The 24092-nt window shown below is 41.5% G+C and overlaps 2 protein-coding genes across 3 annotated transcripts in view; one reads left to right on the top strand and one right to left on the bottom strand.

Annotated features, from left to right (window-relative positions):
• STX8 (syntaxin 8) overlaps nucleotides 1–3183 on the bottom strand; it is a 284840-nt gene extending 281657 nt beyond the window's left edge. Inside the window, exon 1 of the mRNA XM_053569193.1 lies at nucleotides 3028–3183. Coding sequence (XP_053425168.1) covers nucleotides 3028–3044 — 17 coding nt within the window. The 5' untranslated portion in view covers nucleotides 3045–3183. The remainder of the gene's footprint in view (nucleotides 1–3027) is intronic.
• Nucleotides 3184–3995: 812 nt separating this feature from the next.
• The window catches only part of CFAP52 (cilia and flagella associated protein 52), a 71485-nt gene continuing 51388 nt past the window's right edge, over nucleotides 3996–24092 (top strand). Inside the window, exons 1-5 of one of the 2 annotated variants that reach the window (XM_053569191.1) lie at nucleotides 3996–4066; nucleotides 14885–15084; nucleotides 15787–15923; nucleotides 20918–21046; nucleotides 23393–23492. In XM_053569191.1, coding sequence (XP_053425166.1) covers nucleotides 3997–4066; nucleotides 14885–15084; nucleotides 15787–15923; nucleotides 20918–21046; nucleotides 23393–23492 — 636 coding nt within the window. In that variant the 5' untranslated portion in view covers nucleotide 3996. The remainder of the gene's footprint in view (nucleotides 4067–14884; nucleotides 15085–15786; nucleotides 15924–20917; nucleotides 21047–23392; nucleotides 23493–24092) is intronic. The other variant, XM_053569192.1, reaches the window with a different exon arrangement.

Genomic DNA, 24092 nt, shown 5'->3' with positions numbered 1-24092 from the left:
GCAGATGGTGAAGCTACAACACAGACTGAGGGACTGGAAAGGGAAGCAGAAAAGTAGCTTCCAGACTATAAATTTGGCTTCTTTTCTGTCAGAAAAAACATTCAATGTACAGTTAGATTAATATATACAGGGTGGCCATAAAGTTCATGTGCAAGTTAAAATAGTTTAACATAATAAAATTGTACACAAACTTTATGGACACCCTGTATGTAAGATTTACTTTAACGTACACACAGAAAAGTGAGAGAAAAAGGTGTAGAAAGCAGATATGCAAGAAGAATGGTAGAATATTAATAATTACAGAAATTGGGTGGTGATTTGTACATCTTTTACCTTCCATAATACAGTTTTCAAAAAGTAAACAGACCAAAAAAAAAAAAGACTATGCTGCCAACATGAAAATGTCCAATTAGAATAGGAAACTATTGAGGTTTAACTGAAATTTTCCCAGAAATGGTATATCATCAACAAGTAAGTTGCCCAGTGGTAAAGCTAATTAACTTTAGCAAAGAACCAGTTCAGAAAAAGAAAAAAAAAAAAAAAAAAAACCAGTTCAGAGATAGCAAGCACATGCTACTTCTACTGAACAAGCTTATATACAGAGATTACCATCTTGCTTTGATAGGCATTAAAACAGTAACTGCTATATTCCATTCCTAAACACTAAAATACCACCCAGGAGGGAGGCACCAATGACCTATGACTTTCAGCAGCACAAAGGCAAAGCTACAGTACCATCTGTTTATATAGGTTTTTCAAAGTCCCATTCCATACTCTTGTTTACCCTCCTAATCGGCAGCCTATTTTGTAAGGTAGCTGATGGGAGCACAGCAGTCCATACCTCCCCCACCAACCTTTCACTTTCAACAGTCTAAATGAGAAAGCCATTTAGTCAAACTAAAATGCTTTGTCAACAATAGGGTGTTAGACGCTTGGGGTGGGGGCCTGTGATAGCTTCCACCAATCTGATTGGATAACCACGAGGCCTCTTCCTTATCTCTGAGCTTTATTTCCTACTTCATGTATAAACCAAGGGAATGAGGTTCTAAGAGGTGGAGGACCATTTAGGAATATGTGTTCAAGGGACTTAAAAATGCTCATACCTTGAACCAGTTAGTTCTACTTCTAGGATGGGATCTCAAGGAAATAAGAGATGGAACAAAGGGACTGCTTTCGCAATAGTAAAAAGAAAAAGAAAAGAAAAGAAACAAAAAATAAAATGAACAAAAACCTAATGTAAAAAGAGAAAAAATAAATTATAGTCATTCATATGGTGCACTATTACACCACAGAAGAAAATGATGTTTTCAAAGAATGCTCAATAACGTGGAAAAATACTCCGTTTTGTTTTATATTGCACCTGGACTTTATGGCCACTCTGTATATGTGTGTTTAAAATATATACATAAATACGGACTGAAGTAATAAATTCATTGTAAAAAGTCAATAGTGGCCATTTCCAAATGATAAAGTTAAAGGTACTATTTATTTTCTCCTCTACAAATACTCAATATTCTCTAAATTTTTTTTTTTAATTTTTTTTTTTTTTTTTGTAGAGACAGAGTCTCACTTTACCGCCTTCAGTAGAGTGCCATGATGTCACAGGACTCACAGCAACCTCTAGCTTTTGGGCTTCAGAGATTCTCCTGCCTCAGCCTCCCGAGCAGCTGGGACTACAGGCGCCCGCCACAACACCCAGCTATTTTTTGGTTGCAGTTCAGCTGGGGCTGGGTTTGAACCCGCCACCCTCGGTATATGGGGTCGGCGCCCTACTCACTGAGCCACAGGCGCCACCCTTCTCTAAATTTTCTATCAAGAGATGTACAAAACTGTTAAAATTAGGTGAAAAGGCTCGACACTTGTAACTTAGCGGCTAGGGCGCCAGCCATATACACGGGAATTGGCAGGTTCGAATCCAGTCCAGGCCTGGCAAACAACAATGACAACTATAACCAAAAAATAGCTGAGCGTTGTGGCGGTCGCCTGTAGTCCCAGATACTTGGGAGGCTGAGGCAAGAGAATCGCTTGAGCCCAAGAGTTGGAGGTTGCTGTGAGCTGTAACACCATGACACTCTATGTCACCAGGTGACATAGTGAGACTCTGTCTCAAAAAAAAAATTAGATGAAAAAAATCAGTGTTAAATTGGGCAACTGGCCAAATAACCCAGATTCCAGGTAACTCTAACTTTGATCTTGGAACACACTCTTCTAACATCCACACTGTCTACAACAGAAGTACCAACATAAAACATATACTCCAACAAGAACTTTATAGAACTATGTTTTTAGTTATTAAACAGAAAGGTCTAGTCTTACGCTATTGCATTATATTCTTTGAGATTAGAACTCATATCTTTCATCATTCAGTCCTTGGAACTGAATAAATGACCCTTATCAGCTACTGTTTTACTGCAAAAACTGCAGCTAAAGGAAGAGTCTTCATATTTAACTCAGGAAAGGATGAGATGCTTTATGAACAAGTGCATAATTTCCTTTTCAGATTCCTACAAGTGTTTTGAAGGGTACACTTCAATGTAAAAAGAGAAGATCTACCTAGCCCCAAATGGTTACTAACCGGCTGGTGATCATACATTCTGAACCTCGGTTTCCCCACCAGCGAAGTAAGGTAGTTCATCGGATGGACTGACATTCCACAAAAAGGTTACTTTACTTCATTTTTACAGGAGTCCTTACAGTAGCCTTGCACCAGCCAACTCCACAAACAGGATGGGCGGGAAATCCCCGCAGAGAGATGCAGCCCAAAAAGGGTAGGAATATTCAGAGATTAGGCTCAAGTCCTCAGGTCCCTAGGAGTCTACAAGGTCTTCTTGGGCTACCCCTGCAAGGAACCAGGGACCAAGGGTGGTGGGATGTGGCTGAGTCCCCCTAATCAGGGGAGGGGTCTCCCTGCTCCTGCCCCTCATCTCGAAAGGCCTCCAGCGGCAATGCTAAGTGATCTCCAGCTCCCTGGAAGCCCGGCCTCCCCGCAGGTCCAGCGGTTCACCTCCGCCCTCACCCGGGGCTCACCAGGGGTCCGGTGCCATCCTGCAGATTCCGCCCTCTGCTCGGACACTTCCTGCTTGCAGCAGCTGACTACGGCGGCCCGCGCGGCTCACTTCCCGCAGTTCGGCCCGTGCGCGACCGGAGCCTGGAGTTTGCAAAGTGAATGCATTGGGGTATAAGAGGTATGACAGATAAAGCGAACTGCTCCTCGGGGGACAGTAGATTCGAGCAATCTACTCCAACTAGGACACGCGAACTGCTGGGCTCAATTAAAACAAAATTGTTGAATAGAATCTAAGCATTTTTGCAGGAGCTGGGAACACTGCAAGACCTCTCTCTAGCAGTTACCTGATCCAAAAACAAAACAAAACGAACAAACTGGATTGTGGTCATAGTGGCACACTTACTAAGTTCGTAAACTTACTAACACTGATTTTAAGTGAAGTTTATGATATGTAAATTATACCAAATAAAACCTTTTTAAAAGCTTTAAGATGTTTTTATACTGCTTCAAACAAGGGCCCAAAGAAATATCAATGATTGTATATATTATTATTATTATTTTTTTTTTTTTTGGCCGGGGCTAGGTTTGAACCTGCCACCTCCAGCATATGGGACCGGCACCCTACTCCTTGAGCCACAGGCGCCGCCCTGTATATATTATTTTATAGCAACCTTCCCACCAATTCTTCTGTGCTTTATAACATATATTTAAAATACCATTCATTAAGTGCTTGGTTATATCGTTGCCAAAAAATGTTACCGACTCTTTAGAGGGACGGGGAATTAGTTCTTCACATTTCATGCCATTCCCAGAGAAATAGCAAAGGAAAGCCCTCCCCTCAGTTGCAAGAGCACAAACCAACTCGAACTCCCAGCGCGGGGTTTCTGCTAGGGTATGGACCTGCCGCGCATGCGCAAATGCGTTACCATAACGACAGTGGACGCAGCACCCTACCCGGCTGAGAGGCTAGGGAGTACAGTCTGGAAGCGATGGAAGACCAAATTTCGCCCGAGGCCCAGGTGGCGGAGCTGGAACTTGACGCCGTGATCGGCTTCAATGGTGAGGCCTCCAGCATTTCTGGACTGGCTGGTTTAGGAACCCCGACGACGTTTAGTGCAAATAGGGACAGAGAGACACCAGGTGGCACCCGAAAGGCAGTGAGGGACAATGGTAACAGCCCTGGCTGGGACCAAACGCGGGGAGACTAGTACAGCACGTCCAGCCCCAAGGCCTTGAAAAGTAACTTCCTTGCTCTGAACCTCAGGGAATGGGATGGCTTTTACCAGCTCAAACAAGCGCCAGCACCTAAAAGGAATCAAATGCCTCCTCCTTGGGCCGGGCAGATGAGTAAGGGTATTTGTAACCCTTCTCGCACTAGATCAGCCCTCACCGGCTAAGGGTCCCACGCATCCTGCAAAACCCTTGGCCCTTCTGTAACCACTGGATGCTGTGCCAGCCCCTGGGACTAACTAATAAATCTTCTGAAATCCCAGCTGATGTACTAATGAGAAGGGGTTAGAAAGAGAAGGTGTGTTTGAACGACAGCTTTAGAGGGTGAACGGTCCTGTAACCCGAAGGAAGGGAGGATTCTAAATGGTGAGGATTTCAGACCAAGACAGATGCAGAAGGGGACACTAGGGGGAGCTGAAGGAGTGAGATGTTTTGATCAGAGGCGGGGCTGGGTCTCTGTTCATATCTTTTATGGGACTGCCTATTCTTTTAGAACATTAAAGGAGAAAAATGCTAGAGTTTTGTTTATTTCGTTTTGGGTTTTTTTTCTTTTGGAGAGATGAGAAAAACCAATCCTTTTAAAAAGTTTGTTGTGATGCCTGAAACCTTTAAAATTATAGTAATGTAAGATGCAAAACAGTCACCATTTAAACTTCCAAGCACATTCTAGGACTCAGCTCCTGACTCTCCTTTTACTTTAACAGTCTTTAATAGAAAGTGGGCACCTTACCCCTGAATACCAGCCATCTTAAGACGTGTTTAAAGATCATTAGTAAAGGAATTGAGTAGCCTGCACTGAATTGCCGAGAGTTACTGGTGAACCAGTGTATACCTGCATACATTGAGTTCTGCAACCGAATTCATGCTGTTTTGTAGAGAGTTGTAAGAGCAAATATATAGTAAATTATAGCCTAATGTCTTCCGTGGTAATTACCAATTCCTTTTAAAATGGCCCAAACTGATCAAATTGTTTTTACCTTGTTGGTTTTGTGATCATTTATATTCTTTCACACAGTTAAATATACATTTGGTTAAAACCACTGTGTGCCAAATAGTATGTTAAAGATAAAAGATTTATATGATTTGCAGAGAAACCAGAATATACACCAAATAGTATGTTATGGGCTGAAAATTCAGGGGATCAATTCTCTTACAACCAGATTTTTATTTTCAGTTAACAGTGTGTCATATAAATCTTTCCTTAGCAATAAATATAAGAAATAATGAAACAAACAACCCTATCTTTAAAAAAAGAAATAAAAATATATTCTCTATGACATAACTGTAATGTAATATTTAATATTCTATTGCATATTGTGCCATAGTTTATTTAAATAATGCCCTGCTATTAAGAATTTAGCATAATTTCCATTTTTGCATTTATTTTAAAATGCTACCAAAACATCTACATAACTAAATCTTTTAGTGCTTTAACTTTTTTTCTTAGGTAAATGCTGAGTACATTCTAAAGATTTTTGATGTATCCTCCAAATGCTGTGTCTATAGGCATCAGAAAAATATACAAAAACACATTCAGAAATATTTCTAACAGCATTATTTCTATAGCTAAAAATTAGAAACAACCAGCCAGGTTCAGTGGCTCACACCTGTAATCCTAGCATTCCAGGAGGCCAAAACGGGAGGATCTCTTGAGCTCAGGAGTTCAAGACCAGCCTGAGCAAATGTGAGACGCCTGTCTCTACTAAAAATGGGAAAATTAGCCAGATGTTGCAGCAAGTGCTTTTAGTCCCAGCTACTGGGGAGGCTGAGGCAGGAGGATCACTTGACCCCAGGAGTTTGTGGTTGCTGCATGTTAGGCTAATGCCACAGTACTTTGGCCTGTAGCAACAGAAAGTGATCTGTCTCAAAAGAAAAATTATAAACAACCAAAATGTCCATAGAGCCTCGACACCTGTGGCTCAAGTGGCTAAGGTGCCAGCCACCTACATCTGAGCTGGCAGGTTCGAATCTAGCCTGGGCCCACCAAACAACAATGATGGCTGCAACCCAAAAATAACCAGGCATTGTGGCAGGCACCTGTAATCCCAGCTACTTGGGAGGCGGAGGCAGGAGAATCGCTTGAGCCCAGGAGTTGGAGGTTGCTGTGAGCTGTGATGCCATGGCACTCTACCCAAGGCAACAGCTTGAGGCTCTGTCTTAAAAAAAAAAAAAAAGTCCATAGAAAGTATAAAGGACAAATCAATTGTAATATACAGTACTCATATGATAGACTACTACGTGGCAATTAAAAAGAAGGAACTATAACTATACAACAACATGGATAGATCTCACAAACATAATATTGAATGAAAAGAACCAGACACAAAAGAGTTAATATTATATCATTCCATTCGTGTAAAGTTCTAAAATGGGGGAAATTAACCTACAGGAATACAAGTCAGAGCAGTGACTAACTTTTGGAGAGAAACAGACTGGAAGAAGGTACATGGGAGACATCTGGAATGCAAAGTACTTCTTGGTAAAAAAAGTTATTGAGTTTTCTGTATTTTGTCTTCAATGAAAATTTTTTATTTAAAAAGTCTGTACTAGCTCTCAGAAAAGAGAATAGACAAAGCTTTATGAAAGTTTGGGAGAAGGGATTCTATTCTCAGATTGAAAGAGTTGATCTTTAAATTCAAGTATCTTGAAAATTGGGTAGGAAGCAATTGGTAAAGATTGAAGGCAGAATATTCCAGGTAGCAGGCATAAGGAGACGAAGAAGAAAAAGTTCAGAGTGTGGGGCCTCATTGGTGAGTGGCAAATAGCTGGACATGGCTATTTTGTTCAGGGACTGGCAGAATAACATAGGAAAGAAAGCCTGGGATTATATTTCGGAGGCCTTAAATACCAGGTAACTGAGTTCACACTTCACGTGGAAACAAATTAGAATCAAAACGAAGGCCTTTTTTTATCTTGACACTAGAATTCACTGTAGTCTTACATTATTAAACTTGAATTTTAATTTGAAGGCATCAATATGTATTAATAACTATACTTGATACTTGTAGGTATGTATTTTGGCATGAATTTATTATTTAAACAAACCAAACACAGTAGTGTTGAATATGAAAACATTTCATAAAGCTGTAGTTATTGAGTTAGGTCACATACATCAATTGACCAGAGTAGATTAGCCCATAATTTCTATCCAGACAGCTCTTATATAATAAAAACAGCAACAACAACAAAATAGATTTGGTGTCTACAAACTATACCAAACTTGGCCCACTATGTGTTTTTATAAATAAAGTTTTATTGGAACCCAACCCTGCCCATTCATTCATGCATTGTCTATGGCTGTTTTTACACTATACCAGCAGAGATGAGTAGCTGCAAAAGAGAACATATGGCCCACAGAGCCTAAAATATTTACTCACTGGCCTTTCATAAAATATAGCCAGACCCTGGAAATAAATAATGGGCAAAAAAATATAAATGAAAAAATAGAAATTGCTATTAGTTCAGAAAGTTTAAAAATGCTATTTAACCAATCTTTTCTTTTTTTAACATCTCAAACTGGCAAAAACCAAAAATGTGGATAATAGTATGATGAGAGTAAGGAATGGTTCTCAATTCCCATTGCCAGTATAAATTTTACAACCTTTAAACAACAGATTTGTAGTATTTATTACAATTTTTAATCAGGATAATCTTTGTGCTTTTAAGAATTTTAACCACTTATTCAATTTTTCAGAAAAAAATTGTATATAGGTAGGTTCGCTGTGCTATTATCTAGAATAGCCCAAATATTGGAGGAAACAACCAAAATTTCCCTTGGTAAGAAATTAGTTTTAAAAATTATAATCCTGGGCGGCGCCTGTGGCTCAGTGAGCAGGGCGCCGGCCCCATATACCCGAGGGTGGCGGGTTCAAACCCAGCCCCGGCCAAACAGCAACAAAAAATAGCCGGGCGTTGTGGCAGGCGCCTGTAGTCCCAGCTACTCCGGAGGCTGAGGCAGGAGAATCGCTTAAGCCCAGGAGTTGGAGGTTGCTGTGAGCTGTGTGACGCCACGGCACTCTACCCGAGGGCAATAAAGTGAAACTCTGTCTCTACCAAAAAAAAAAAAAATTATAATCCGGAAATGTTTTGGAACTAGATAGAAGTGGTGGTTACACAATATTGTGAATGTACTAAATGCCACTAAATTATTTGTGCTAAAATGGCTAATTTTATATTATGTGAATTTCATCCCAATAAATTATTTTTTAAATTATAATCCTTTTGTATACCGTATAACTCTTAAGAAAAATGAAGTCAATCTCTTTGGAATAGCAAAGAAAGATGTCAAAGATATATTAAGTGTAAGATACCCTTTGCCTAATAGTATGTATGATATGAGCCTATTATAGTTTAAATAATGTGTATTGTGTGTGTGTTGTGTGAGAGACGCAGGGAGAGAGACTAGTGCGAGTATGGAGAAGAGAGCAAAGAATATTCATTGTAGTGAACCTGTGTAGTTTGGCTACTTACTATCTGAATACCATTCTAATTTGAGGAGAACCCCAAGATAGGCAGGAGCAGGTTCCACTGCCTTTGGTGAGATCCTAAAAGCATTTACTCTTCTTACCTCCCTGGCAGCCAATTAGAGAGATGTGACATAATAGGTTCAGCCAATCAGATGTCCCCATTGCCAGCCAATTGAGAGAGATGTGACATAATAGGTTCAGCCAATCAGATGTCCCCATTGCCAGCCAACTGAGAGGGATGTGACATAATAGGTTCAGCCAATCAGATGTCCCCACTGAGAAGTTCCACTCTTAAGGAACTGATGCAAAGGAGCAGAGTGCAGTGGAAGTCCAGTGTTTCCTCAACTCTTGAGAGGTGTGGCAATGAAAGGTCCTTAGTTTGGGTCTTGCCTTCTCATTAATCCTGCTCATTTTTCAAGTGTGATTTTCTACCTTTCCTATAAATTCTGTAAGCTATTTGTATTCCTTCCATGAAATATCTTTTTCTGCTCAGTTTAGCCAGAGTTGACCCTTCTTGTTTGCAACTAAGAACATTAGTTATTAAATGCAAAGAAAATAAATCTGAAGAAATACACACCTACATGTTAACAAGGTTATCTCTGGGCAGGTTATGTAGCCTTTTTAACTTCAGCTATTATGGTGGCTGTGACATAGTATCTCATTTTTTATATAATTTGCATTTCCCTGGTTACATGTGAAGTTGCACACCTATTTGTTTATTTACTTTTGGATTTTCTTCACCATAAATTGCCCATTCAGTATCCTTTGCTCGTTTTTCTGCTGGGAAGTTTGTTCTTTTCTTATTGCTTTGTGGACGTTTTTTTCTATATTATGGCAATGATCCTTTGTCTATTAATGTGCATTGCAAATATCTTCACCTAATTTTGGCTTTTCCTTTCATTTTGCCTTTTGTCATTAGAAGTTTTTAATGCTTAATATAACAGGATAAATATATCAGCCTTTTCTGTTCAGAGCTTTTTGTGTCGTGACTAGAAAGTCATTTCTTATGCCTTGTGTTTACATTGACTTGTTTGTCACATTTAGGTCTTTGATCTACCTGGAAAGTATTGTTTGTGTGTGGTGTGAAGTAGAAATCTAATTTTACTTTTTCTACATGGGTAGTCATATGATTGTTTATAAGGAGACTGCAACTAGAAAAAAATAGATATATTTTTAGTAGGAATAGGTTGCCTAAGACACAAACCTTGGTTTTATAAGTTACTGCATAAAAAGGAAATGCTCATGATTAAAATGAAAGCAATCATATTTTCAATAACTACATTTGGCCATCCAAGCAAAAATATCCACTTAGCTATAAGAATCACATAATGTACCAAAATAAATTCCAGAAGGAGTTAAATACAGGGTGGCCATAAAGTTTGTATGCACACGAACTTTATGGCCACCCTATATAAAAGAACAATTCATTTAAAAATCAGAAAACTATTATTAATAAATATGCATGACTCTTTTTTGGGGAAGGAAATACAACAATAAAGCTTTTTTTTTTTTTTTTTTTTAAGTGGGGAATAAGCCAGTTTCAGTGGCACACACCTGTAATCCCAGCTATTTGGGAAGTTGAGGTGGAAGGCTCACTTGAGCCCAAGAGTTCAAGACCAGGTGTTTGAGACCAGCCTGGGAAACATACCAAGACCCAGTCTCAAAAAGAAACCAAAAAATACAGGAATAAATTTAATAACAAGTGTGTAAGATATTAATAAAGATAAATGGAAAATGCTCCTGGAAGACATAAAATGAGAGACAGGGAGAAACATACCCTGTTTTTAGAAAGGCACTATAATATATTATTATAAAAATTATTCTTCCTTAAATTAATCTTTACCCTTAATGCCATCTTGATGCAGGGGAATGCCCTCAATGAAGGAAGGAAAGCAGTTGGAATTTGATGAGTGGATTTTTGGCTTCAAGCTGGAAAGACTTGGACAGGGAACCAACCAGCCATAGAAAGTTTATTGGAAGAGAAATAGATAACAGACAGGTTTGTGAGATCCCAAGCAAGTTGAACAGATCACAAACCCAGCTCACTTAAGAAACCAAAGATAAAGCTGGGGCATAGGAGTCCTGGGCGCATGCCGCTGACCCACACAGTGGTAATAATGTAGTAAATCTTTTTGTTGCCAATTGTCCCAATGGCGTTGTTCACAGTGGCAAAACTCACAACCCAAAGAATGACAATCAGCCGGCTGCTGGGGAAAATGGTAAGTCTTCACTTTAGGGCAGTCAAAGACAGGTCATTGGGAGTGAGTAGTAGAACAGAGGCAGCAGGGAAATTGCTGACAGAGAGCCCAGGGCGGCTTCGTCTTCTGTAAGAAAGAGACAAATCCGGACCGGCTGCTAATGCGGTTACCCACCTCAAATCCAGGCTTAAGCTAATCAGCAAGGATCTCTTTTCCAAATGCCAAAAAACCCAGGGGAAACCCAGGGACAGCATGTGGCCTGTTTCAGCCAACTGGTGTCCCCAAAGGGCCTTTTTTAACCTCCAAATTGGGGTCACTGAAGTAACGTGGCTTTGGCATCACAGAGTCACCCCAACAAGGAATGTCTCCAAACCAAAGGAAAAAGAATTTCAAAGTAAACAAGGAAAGGGCCCTGCCCTATATGGTATGGAAACAGTTGCCCAAATGGCCAAAGTGGAGGTTATAAACGCAGCAATGAAAGAAACAGAACATGAATGTATGCACTATCGAGCAAGACAGGTCAGTGGGGTCACCATCCGAAACACAAGAAACTGAGGCGCAGAAGCCAAAGAAGGAAGTGAATTATTGGACTCCTGCCCACCATCTCCTGAGGCCAGGGTTATCTGGTGTCTGCCAACTACTAGAATCTTTACTGCAAGGGGATTAAAACCTGCCACCCTGTTACCCAGGGAACTACAGCTAGGCGGATGGAGTGAGTTTATGTCCTCTAATTCAGAAGGAAAATCTCAAGAACAGAGTGGGAAAGATATGGGTCTTTGGGGCTGGCAGCGAAAGACGGGACTGGCCAGCAGTAGTCCTGTCCAGGACACCTGGACAACAGAACATAAAGTAAGAGGCCCTAGCTACAAAGTCAGAGACCCTGTAGCCACCTCCCTTACTCATCTGAAATTGAGAAAAACACTCAAGTCAGAGATTCAAATGTGAATGTAAGAGTCCAAGACTGTAGAAGACAAAAGAACCAGAAGAACTCAAGGTTACCACACTAGACAAAGGGAGACTCATCTGTCCCTCAGGTTCTGACTAATGCCATATGGTCTTAATTTGGGGTTCAGGTGGGGTCTCACTTTGTCCTATCTGGGTCACCAGAAGGGTGATGCAGGGGGCGCCCCAAGGAAGGGAGGAAAGCCCTTGAACTCTCCAAGCAAACTTCTTGCAGGAATGAATTTGAGAGCAAGTCCTTTGGCGACAGAAAGGTTTCACTGAGACAGAGACAGACGACAGATCTTACTCCACAGAGGAGGGGTCCTTTCTCAAGTAGGAGAGGGAGCCCTTAGGCGGCAGTGATAACTTTTCTGAGTGTTTAAAAGCCCTGTACATGGTCAGCATTGTCTTGTGGTCAGGCCACAATGGTAAATTACAAACTGCTATAACCGAAAGTGAAGCACAAATAGTTGGTAAGGCCTCCAGCTTAGGAATTCATCCATCCATGGATGGCCATGGGCTGGCAACTTGCTGGCAATTCCTTATTCAGGGTGGTTAGGGTCTGGTATCAGCCAAAATGGCTGCCCTCAGGCCCTCTCAACTTGCCTTTTTTGCCTTATACCTACATTAATTTCACTAAAAATGCAAACGTGATTTCTAACCAGGCAAGCTGATATTAAGGTTTATGTTATAAAATAAATATGAAGATTAACAACAACAACAACAACAAAATTCAGGCCAGGCGAGGTAGCTCATGGGTATAATCCTATCACTCTGGGAGACTGAGGTGGGTGAATTGCTTGAGCTCACGAGTTCAAGACCAGCCTGAGCAAAAGCGGGACCCCATCTCTACTAAAAATACAAAAAACTGAGACAAGAGGATCGCTTGAGCCCAAGTTGGAGACTGCTATGAGCTATGACGCTACGGCACTCGACCCAGGGCGACAGCTTGAGACTCTGTCTCAAAAAAAAACTTTCTGACCAAAGATGAATGATAAGGAAGGACTTGTTTTGTATTAGGACATATTACAAGGGGTTATAATTGTTGAGATGTTTCTTAGCAAATATTTGGAGTGTGAGAGCTAAAGAAAGAGTTCCCACTGTGAAAAGTCTTAAGCTTTTCAGAGGGCCTGAAGACCACTTAAAACTGAAATCCAAATTTTACAGAAGTTTTTCTCTTGGCTCGGCGCCTGTAGCTCAAGCAGCTAAGGCGCCAGCCACCTACACCAGAGCTGGTGGGTTCAAATCCAGCCCAGGCCTGCCAAACAACAATAACAACTATAACCAAAAATAGCCTGGTGTCGTGGTGGGCGCCTGTAGTCCCAGCTACTTGGGAGGCAGAGGCAAGAGAATCGCTTAAACCCAGGAGTTGGAGGTTGCTGTGAGCTGTGATGCCATGGCACTCTACCCAGGGCAACAGCTTGAGGCTCTGTCTCAAAAAAATAAGTAAATAAATAAAAAAGTTTTTGTCAGTTATATTGAAATATACTTGACAAATACAAATTATGTAGATTTAAGTTACACATAAACATTGTGAAATGATGCCCACAATCAAGCTAACATATTCACCTCACATAGGTACCTCTTCTTGTGTGTGATGAGAGTACTTAAGATCAACTCTCTTAGCAAATTTCAAGTATGCAATGAAGTGTTATTGACTGTAGTCACTGTAGGGTACATTTACTTCTCCAGAACTTACCTGTCCTGCATAACTGAACCTTGGTGCCTTTGACCATCATCTGCCTGTTTCCCCACCCACCAGCCCCTGGCAACCACCGTTCTACTCTCTGCTTTTATGAGTTTGGCTTTTTCAGATCCCACATCTCATATAAGTGAGATCATGCAGTATTTGTCTTTCTCTCTCTGGCTTATTTCACTTAGTATAATGTCCTCGAGGTTCAAAAAAGGATGTGTAGCCAACAGGTATATAAAAAGTGGCTCAACACCTCTAATTATCATCAAAAGCCCAATGAAACTGCAGCATCTCAAGTACACAAAAGATAACAAGGGTTGGTGAGGATGTGGAGAAAAGAGAAATGTTGTCCACTGTTGGTGGGAGTGTAAATCAGTATGGCCATCGTGGAAAAAGGAAGGAGGTTCCTCAGAAAATTAAAAATAGAACCAGCATGTGACCCAGCAACCTGACGTGGGATATATAATCCAAATAAAATGAAATCAGTGTCTTGAAGAGATATTTACATCTCCATGTTCACTGCAGTTTTATTTGCAGTAGCCAAGATGTGGGTGTCCATCAACAGATCGACAGATGAATGAATGAAGAAAATGTGTTAAATAAGTATAACACAATAGAATATTATTCAGCCTTAAGAAGAAAATCATGGGTGGCATCTGTGGCTCAAAGGAGTAGGGTGCCAGCCCCATATGCAAGAGGTGGTGGATTCATATCCAGCCCTGGCAAAAAACTGCCAAAGAAAAAAAGAAGGAAATCATTCAGTGTAACCTGGTTTCTTGTACCCTCAATGAATTCCTAACAATAATACACACACACACACACACACACACGGAAATCATTTGCAACAACATGGATGAACCTGAAGGATGTTACACCATACACTATGCAAAGCAAAATGAGCCAAAGTTTTATTTTTACCAGATGTTTGCCTGAGTGGTTGAGTCACATTCCCTGTGCCTGTGCACTCACCAATCAGGCTGCTCCTGCTGTCTGCTCTCAGGCTTCCTACGAGTACGAGAATTGGCCCTCGCTGCCCAAACGGAGGTTCCTGGACCAATGCAAGCATCACTTGAGAGCTTATTAGAATTATAGAATCTCAGCTCCACCCCAGAGCTGACATCAGAACCTGCTTTTTAACAGGATCCCTGGGGGGTTTTATATACATTAAATTTCAAGAAGCCATGTATTAGACCAACCTTCTTATTAGGGGAATAAAATTACTTATTACCCCCAACCTATTTTAGTTGAACTAAGGCTTATTTCAAAAGTGTTGTCTCTTATACTCAAGTAGAAAATGACCAGCCACTTCTGCCCCTGATTATTATGACTTTTAATCTCTCTCTTTTAGGACACGTGCCCAAAGGTCTCAAATGCCATCCTGACCAGGAACATCTGATTTATCCACTGGGTTGCACAGTTCTCATTCAGGCAATAAATACCAATGAGCAGAATTTCCTGCAAGGTCATGGCAACAATGTTTCCTGTTTGGCCATCTCCACAAGAGGAGATTACATCGCCTCCGGACAAGTCACTTTCATGGGGTTCAAGGTGAACCAAGTGAAAATAACTCCTTACGAATTTATTTAGAGGTGCCTCCCTAGAAGAACTGCCCCACTTTGGGCTGTTAGCTCTCTGCTGCCCTGCCTTTTACCCTTTGTTCGTCTTCCTTTTCATTTTTCTTTCAACTCCTTTTCTTTCTGTCAGGCTGAGAGTAAAGGGACCTGATGTTTTCACACCAGAGGTTGCACCTTGGGACTGATAATGCTCACAAACAAGTCACCACTTAAAACTATTTCCATTTTGTTGCTGTCATGTTTATCAAACATGATCTAATTTCTAGAAAAGTGACATTAGGCCCGGCACAGTGGCCCACACTTGCAATTTCAGCCCTTGGGGAGGCCAAGGCAGGAGGATCATTTAAGGAGAAGAGTTCAAGACCAGCCCGAACAACATAGTAAGACCTCCGTCTCTACAAAAAAATTTTAAAAATTAGCTGAGCCTGGGGATGTATGCCTGTAGTGTCAGGGACTTGGGAGACTGAGGCCAGAGAATCGCCTGGGCCCAGGAGTTAGAGGTGGCAGTGAGCTATGATAATGTACACCAGCCTGGACAACACAGCAAGACTCTGTCTTGGTGTCTTGGGGGAAAAAAAAGCAAAGCAAAGTGATGTTACTGATTATTTTTCACCCGGAGAGGTAGCTAGCTCCTCAGTCTTTCAAAGCCTATCTAATCTTGTGTTCTTGCCTCCAGGCAGATATCATTTTGTGGGATTATAAGAAAAGGGAGCTGATCGCTCGGCTCTCACTTCACAAGGGCAAAATTCAAGCTCTGGCCTTTTCACCCAATGATCTGTACTTGTTATCGCTAGGAGGCCCAGATGATGGAAGGTAATGAGCTAAACATATTTAGTTATTCTCTGCCAATTATATCCCCAGAAGTGTTAAGTACCCTGTGCCCTCAGGGGTTCTCTATTGGCCCTTCTGTATGTGAGTGTCAAGTGTTTGAGGCAATGGATGTTCTAATTATCTTGATTTGGTAATTACATTGTATTACAGACAGCAAAATATTAATATCACACGTGCTCCCAAATAAGTACAACTATGCTATATTAAGTAAAAGCTTCCCAGATAATTCTAATATCCAGCTAAATCCCAGCTCCATTCCTGCAAAAGAAAGACATCAACGTCATCATCTTCCTCATTACAGACAACAACTCAAATTTTTTAAGCACATATTACGTGGCAGGTATGTGCTGAACGTTTTAATCACACTATCTAGTTTAAGCCCCATAACAACTCCGTAAGGTGGAAGCTTCTGTTGCCATATGACAGATAAGGAACTAACGTCACCAGCTGGTAAGTGGCAGAGCTGGGAGACAAACCCCGGCAATGTGACACCAGAGATGATATTTTTAACTTGCCTTACCAAGACATGATCGTTGCCCTTGAGTTAATTTACTGTCAAGTTTAATAGGCAGAGAACACATACAAACAAAATTGGGGGGGAAAGTATATATCAGAGCATTATATTAGGAAGAGCAACCAAGGTAGGACATATTCCTATGTAATGTTAAAGGTACGTAGGCTGTAGGAGAAAAATAACACCTGAGGTTTGTGTAGGATTTTTGTACTTCAGGACACTTGGACATCCTTTCTTGTCTGGGTTTCACAGGTTTATTACCCTGTTTCCCCGAAAATAAGACAGTGTCTTATATTAAGGTGTGCTCCCAAAGACACGCTAGGTCTTATTTTCAGGGGACGTCTTATCTTTCCTGTGAGTAGGTCTTATTTTCGGAGGATGTCTTATTTTCGGGGGAACAGGGTACAAAGGCAATTTACATTTATGTACAGTTATGTATTAACAGTTCTCCTATTATATAGCTAGTCAAAGAAATTTCCACAAGATTTCCTCCTTTACTAGCCATTCATAAGTATTTATGCATTCCCTGGGCCGTCACTATATAACTACTTTTAATAAGAAATATGTACAGAAATCTATTAACATTCTTAGCTCAACTGAAAGCAGTTTTTCTCAGCCTCGAGAGCACATTGGAATCATGTGGTAAGATTTTTAAAATACTGATGCCTGGGTCTCACCCCTACTGATCCTTGGAAGTTGGCCATTAGGCCAGTGCCAGCCCCAGCCCACCTGCTGCCAGGCTAGGCCCTGGGGGAGAAAAATGGCCCCTTAACCAACGCTAATCTGGCAAAACTGTAAATCTCTTCTGTAATTTTAAGCTTGATTTTAGCCTATCTCAAATTTGCTTGCACAAATGTGGGGAATATTGAGAAGCCAAAAGAAAGAAAGACAACCAAACTTTGCTGTCCTAGGATAACGCAACGTGCCCTCCCCTGAACAGTCACGGTCTTGCTGAGGATGGGGCCCTGCTGGTTGGGGTCACCCCTGACTGTGTGGGAAGTGTCCATTCCACTCCAACAAGCTATCTTCTACACGACCGAGAGAAACAGAGGAGAAGCTTAGTGGATATTCTTTTTTTTTTTTTTGTAGAGACAGAGTCTCACTTTATGGCCCTCGGTAGAGTGCCGTGGCATCACACAGCTCACAGCAACCTCCAACTCCTGGGCTTCAGCGATTCTCTTGCCTCAGCCTCCTGAGTAGCTGGGACTACAGGCGCCCGCCACAACGCCCGGCTATTTTTTTTGGTTGCAGTTCAGCCGGGGCCGGGTTTGAACCCGCCACCCTCGGTATATGGGGCCGGCGCCTTACCGACTGAGCCACAGGCGCCGCCCTGTAGTGGACATTCTATAGTTTTTTACATTCTGTAATCTGTGAAGCTTCGCATTAGCATTATCATGCTACTTATGTTGTAATGCAACCTGATTTTTCACTAACTTGACAGTAAGGATATCTTCTGTGCGTGTATACATGCAAGTACCATATTTTGCTATGTGTAACGTGCACTTTTTTCCCAAATTTTTGAAGGAAATATAAGGGTGTACATTATACATTGGTAGTGTGGGCTGGGAACTGGGGAGCCCAGCAGGCCCCCTGGGCCACTGTATCCTCCCGCCTGGGCTCACCAGCTGCACCAGTTTCCGGTGCAGGAGGGTCTGGGAGTGGCCTCCGCCCAGCTCAACAATCAGGGCTGATGAGGCAGGCCCAAGAGGGCCAAGACCTGAGGCCTGGCAGTGTGGAGGGGACTGTGAGCTCCAGGCCCCAGGGACCCACCTGGCTGTCCACAGGCTGAGCGGCATCAGAAGCTCCCTCCCTGCCAGCTACACATGTGGCCATCTCAGCCACAGACCCGATGTGGCTGGGGGGGAATGGCTTCCAGGACAGAGGGAAGGAGCGGCCTTCACAGAGCAGGAGGCTGTGGGAGGGCAGCTGCAGGAATGTGGTGGGATTGGCACGTTTACCAGAGGAGCATTAGCCCTCCCCAAGAGCTGGCCACTTTCTAGGGAGGCATTTTCCTGAAAGCTTGGGGAAAAAACATAGGTGTGTATTATACACAGGAATGGATTTTGTGGGGAGTTTTTTGCAGTTTTTTTTTTTTTTGGCCGGGGCTGGGTTTGAACCTGCCACCTCCAGCATATGGGGCTGTCACCCTACTCCTTTGAGCCATAGGCGCCACCCGCAGGAATGCATTTTACATGGCAAAATATGGTATAGCTCATGCTTTTCAATGACTGTATGGTATTCCAGTATACAGATGTGTTGGAATCTATTTGGCCAACTCTCTATGTCAAAGCCTTCTATTTAGTTTCAAAATTTAAATCTGGTTTTGAAAAAATAAAGCTATGCCTGGTCATAGTTTATAAAGAAACTCTGTTGTCTCATTATGCAAAAGGATCCAAAGTATAAGTTTTCTGATGCCATGCTACATATCTCCCTCACCTCTGTCCATTCTCCAGAGGCACTTGAATTTTTTTGTATAGCTTTATTGAGATATATTTCTCATACCCTAAAACCTACCCATCTACCAGCTGGCCACATATACCAGAGCTGGCAGGTTCAGATCCAGCCTGGGCCTACCAAACGATAATGACAACTACAACCAAAAAAAAAAAAAATGGCAGAGTGTTGTGGTGGGCACCTCCCAGCTACTTGGGAGGCTGAGGCAAGAGAATCGCTTGAGCCCACAGGTTTGAGGTTGCTGTGAGCTGTGATGCCACAGCACTCTACCAAAGGGTGACAGCTTGAGACTCTGTCTCAAAAAAAAAAAAAAAAGAATGGTTTTAGTGTATTCAAAGAATTTATAACCATGACCACAATCAATTTTAAAACATTTTCAACAAATGTTTTTTGTTTTTTCCCCCACCAAAATAACTCATACCCATTAGCAGTAACTCCCCTCCCATCGCCTAGCAACCACTAATCTACTTTCTGTTTCTATAGAGTTGCCTGTTGTAGACATTTCACGTAAACAGAATCATACAAGTCACCTTTTGGGACTGGATTTATTCACTTAGCAGGATGTTTTCAAAGTTTATCCATTTGTGGCATCTATTAGTACTTTATTTTTTTATTGTCAAATGATATTTTATTATATGTATAGCCCACATTTTCTTTATCCATGAATCAGTTGATAGACTTTTGGGTCTTTTTTACTTTGAAGCTATTATTAACAGTGTGTTACAAACACTGACGTCTTAAGGGTTTGTGTGGACATATGTTGGCATTTTTCTTGGATATGAGGCACTTGGTTTTAACAGTAGTTGATTTTTGATTCATCATCTAGTTATTATTTCAACGTTTTAAGTTCTTTGTTTCTCACTTTTTCCACTTAAGGTGGTATCTTGTCAATTTCCCACCGTGAAAAAAGAAGAATTTATGGCTCCTTTTTTCCCCATTCCTAGTGATCTTGGTTATACCTTAGTTTTAGACCACCTGTCACAATACATTCTATATGTAAAGTTAGGAAGTAAAGATAAGCATGTTTTTACATTAACAAAGTTTGCAATGTTTTCATTCCTTTTTTGTGAACATTTTAATTCAAATGTTTAACATAATACTTCCTCCCCATCATTTTTACTACTATTATCTAAAAACACTATTTGGTTTAGGACTAAGTTGTATGATTGTACCCAGAAAGAAGGAAATAGTACCGTGAAGTAGCACTTCTCCAAGGGTGGTCCCTGGACCAGCAGCACCCACATCACTAGGGACTTGTTAAGAGAAGCAAATTCCAGGCCAGGCATGTTGACTCAAGCCTGTAATCCCAGCACTCTGGGAGGCCGAGGTGGTGGATTGCCTGAGTTCACAGGTTGGAGACCAGCCTGAACAAGAGTGAGACCCTGTCTCTAAAAATAGCCAGGTGTTGTGGCAGGTGCCTGTAGTGCCAGCTACTCGAGAGGCAGAGGCAAGAGAATTGCTTGAGGCCAAGAGTTTGAGGTTGCTGTGAGCTGGGACTCCATGGCACTCTACTGAGAGTGACAAAAGGAGACTCTGTCTCAAAAAAAAAAAAAAAAAAGCAAATTCTCAGATCCCACGTACTGAATCAGAAACACTAGCAGTCTCTGTTTTAATAATTCTGATTCTGATTTGGATGCATGTTCAAGTTTGAGAATTCTGCCTTAGGATGTCCTCTTTGTTGCATCTTAAAAAAAACAAACACACACAAGAATACTTCCCCAGAGAAAATTTTTATTTCAGATAAATGAGTGGGAAACATTAAAGTCTTACGTGTCTGAAAATGTCTTACTGATGGGCTCACTGAGTGCGACCCATTTGTCTTCTAATATCCAGTGTATTGATTGAGTAGATGCCAGGGGGATGGGGGATGGTCAGTGTCATTTCGTTGTTAATTTTTAAGTAGACCTGTTTTGGCTTTTCTTTCCAGAACAACCAAAATAATTGTTTTGTATTTTGAAAGCCTACTTCCCCCTGATTTGTATTATTTTTGCACCTCTTGTTTCCACAGTGTAGTGGTGTGGAGCATAGAAAAGAGAGATGCCATCTGCGGCAGCCCTGCAGCCGGCCTCAGTGTCGGGAATGCCACCTCGGTGGTCTTCTCAAAGTGCCGAGATGAGATGTTTGTGACTGCTGGCAAGTATGTGTCTGTCGTCATGGTTCTCAGAACTCATAACTCACTATATTTTCTTGAACAGAAAACATGGCCATTCCAATCTGGAGGAGCACGCCTTTATTCTTGGATAGGTACCTTTCATCATAATTTTCATGGTTGTAGTTATTATTAAAAGTTATTTTTGCTGAAAGTAATATATTAAATTCGGTTATTTGAAAATTCTGTCATTACCACTGAAAAGATTCTGCTTACTTGCTAAACTCATCTCAAGTTCTTGCTGGTAACACATTATCTTAGATCAATGCTCACGAAGTAATTTACACAATTGGAGATTTACTTCTTGGTTAATGTTTCTTACCACCCACTCTTGATTTTGGTCTCATGAAATGATAGTTTGCAAATTAACTGTGCCAGGGAGTTTCAGATGTTTAGACTATTAGCCATAGAAGGCAATTTCTTGTAGGCTCTGCTTTAACCGGCTAATGGTAACCCAGCTGAATGTGTCAACAGAGGCCAGCATCTGTCTAAGAGAATAAATACATCAATTCACAGAGCTCTGTTTGGAGTTTGGAGGAAAGGTTAAACATGTATATAACAGCATCTTTTGTGTCTTTTTTTAATGTCATACACCAGTTGAAAGGTAAGAAATCTGAAAATGTAGGATTTAAGTATATGTTGGGTGGAACCGTTCTTTCCGATCCATCTGAGGCCGCCCACCTGTGGAAAGTCCACATGGTTAGTTCCTCTTCCAGCCACACGAGGGAATTTGTGCTCCTCTACATCTGAGTTGTTTCCTGTCCCCACCTTGTAACATGCAGCGTGCATTTGTTCCATGGCTAACTCTGAGTGTATTCATTCATTCAGAGGCCATAGAACTAACTGGCCATCAGGAAAGCCAGCCCGCACCAAGCAATTTTAGTAGAACAACACTCTCCTACAGTAAGACAGCTGACCACGTCCTACTCTATCTGCCCGGGCTGCTGGTGACAGTGACACTCTTCAGCTCTCTTCAGGTTTGCAGAGCAGTTTGACCAAGACTTTCATTTACGGGGCTCTTTCTCCCCAACCCCCTAGTTGCTTAAGGGCATTGGTCCATTCTAAAGCCCATGGACTACATTTCCTGGGAGACAATCAAAACTTGAATTTTTCGCCAAAAAGATTTTTAGGATAACTCATAGACTAAGGCTGCTTCAATTTCATGTGACACTCACTAATAACTGAGAAAGTTATTATTCCATTATTTTGTCCCCATGAGATGTCCTACAAATTCCAGCATTTCCGCATCTAAATGATATCTACCAGGAAAATCATGGGATAGCTTTTTTTTTTTAATTTGGGATGTACATTCAAAATATTTATTGAGCTGGGCTTATGGCTCACACCTGTAATCCTAAACTTCTGGGAGGCTGAGGCAGGAGGATCCCTCCAGCTCAAGAGTTCAAGACCAGCCTGAGCAAGAGTGAGACCCCATCTCTACTAAAAATAGAAAAAATTAGCCAGGCGTTATGGCACATGCCTGTAGACCCAGCATGGGAGGCTGAGGCAGGAGGATTGGTAGAGCCCAGGAGTTTAATGTTGCAGTGATCTATGATGACTCTGCTGGGCACTCTACCCAGGGCAACAGAGCGACACATTGTCTCTAGAAAAAATAAATAAATAAATAAATAAATATGGTTTGGCACCTGCACTCAGTGGCTACGGCGCCAGCCACATACACCAGGGCTGGTGGTTCAAACCTGGCCCAGGCCTGCCAAACAACAATGACAACTACAACAACAACAAAAATAGCCAGGCGTTGTGGTGGGTACCTGTAGTCCCAGCTACTTAGGAGGCTGAGGCAAGAGACTTGCTTAAACCCAAGAGTTTGAGGTTTCTGTGAACTATGATGCCACAGCACTCTACCCAGGGCAGTGGTTCTCAACCTTCTTAATGCCGCGATGTATTTTCATTGTTACAATGGGGTCGCGACCCACAGGTTGAGAACCATGGACCCAGGGGGACATAGTGAAATTCTGTCTCAAAAAAAAAACATATTATATATATAAATATGTGTGTATATTTATTGTGTGTAATTCTAAGAGCTAAAAAACAAGAGGAAGAACCAAACTTGATGTACTTTTAATCTTTTCAGCCTAAGATATTAGCTGAAGCCTTCACCTATGAGGTTGACCTTGACATTTTTATACAATTAGGAATTCAGATTAATTCAACATACAATGATTATATGCAAACCACATGTCAAGTCCTATGTTAGTCGCTAACTTTGTTTAACTTTTAGTTGCTTAGTCTCATTTCTCCTGCCCAAAGTGCTGGGATTACAGATGTGAGCAACTGCACCCAGCCCTGATTATGATTTTTTTTTTTTGGTAGTGGGACAATTCGAGTATGGGAACTGGATCTTCCAAACAGAAAAATCCGGCCAACTGAATGCCAAACAGGACAGATGAAAAGAATAGTCATGAGTGTTGGAGTAAGTATTACATTAAGTAACTATGAAATGTGTTCCTGTTAATAATACTGACCGGGGGGCATGTGTGTATGTGTGTGCATACACTGGGCTGGAGATAGGAAGGTGAGGCATGGGCGTATGGCAGATGGATTGAGGAAGCCCAGGTGAGGGAGAGTCTCCCATCTGGAGCTCCCTTAGGAGTCAGGGAGGTGCTGCCTAGACACAGCAGGTAGGTCTTGTTTGCTGGGATCTGGATTGTCATCAGACACCAATGCCTGCCTCACCTGGAGTAAAGCAGTGTAGCCAGGTGGCACTCAGAGCCCACAGCACGTCCTAATGCCACTGATATTATTTCTGCCACAGGAAATAAAGTTTCTCACAATGAAACTCATCGTTGAAGTGGAGTTTCTTCCATAAAGAGAAGTTATTAAAATATGCGTTTTTTTTGTTTTTTTTTTTTTTACTTAATATTAGTGCACTTTTGTATGGTGTGTCCTCTCACTCTCGAGGGGGACACTTTCCCAATCTCTCTGAGAAAGCCAATGCTTCATTTCAAATAAATTGTGTTTTGTTTCTCTGCTGAAAAAGAACTATATGCATATTTCATGCGGATTCATGCAT

Source organism: Nycticebus coucang, chromosome 18 (assembly GCF_027406575.1).
Source record: "Nycticebus coucang isolate mNycCou1 chromosome 18, mNycCou1.pri, whole genome shotgun sequence".
In the NCBI taxonomy this organism is placed as follows: domain Eukaryota; kingdom Metazoa; phylum Chordata; class Mammalia; order Primates; family Lorisidae; genus Nycticebus; species Nycticebus coucang.
This window is presented reverse-complemented; position numbering and strand designations above follow the sequence as displayed.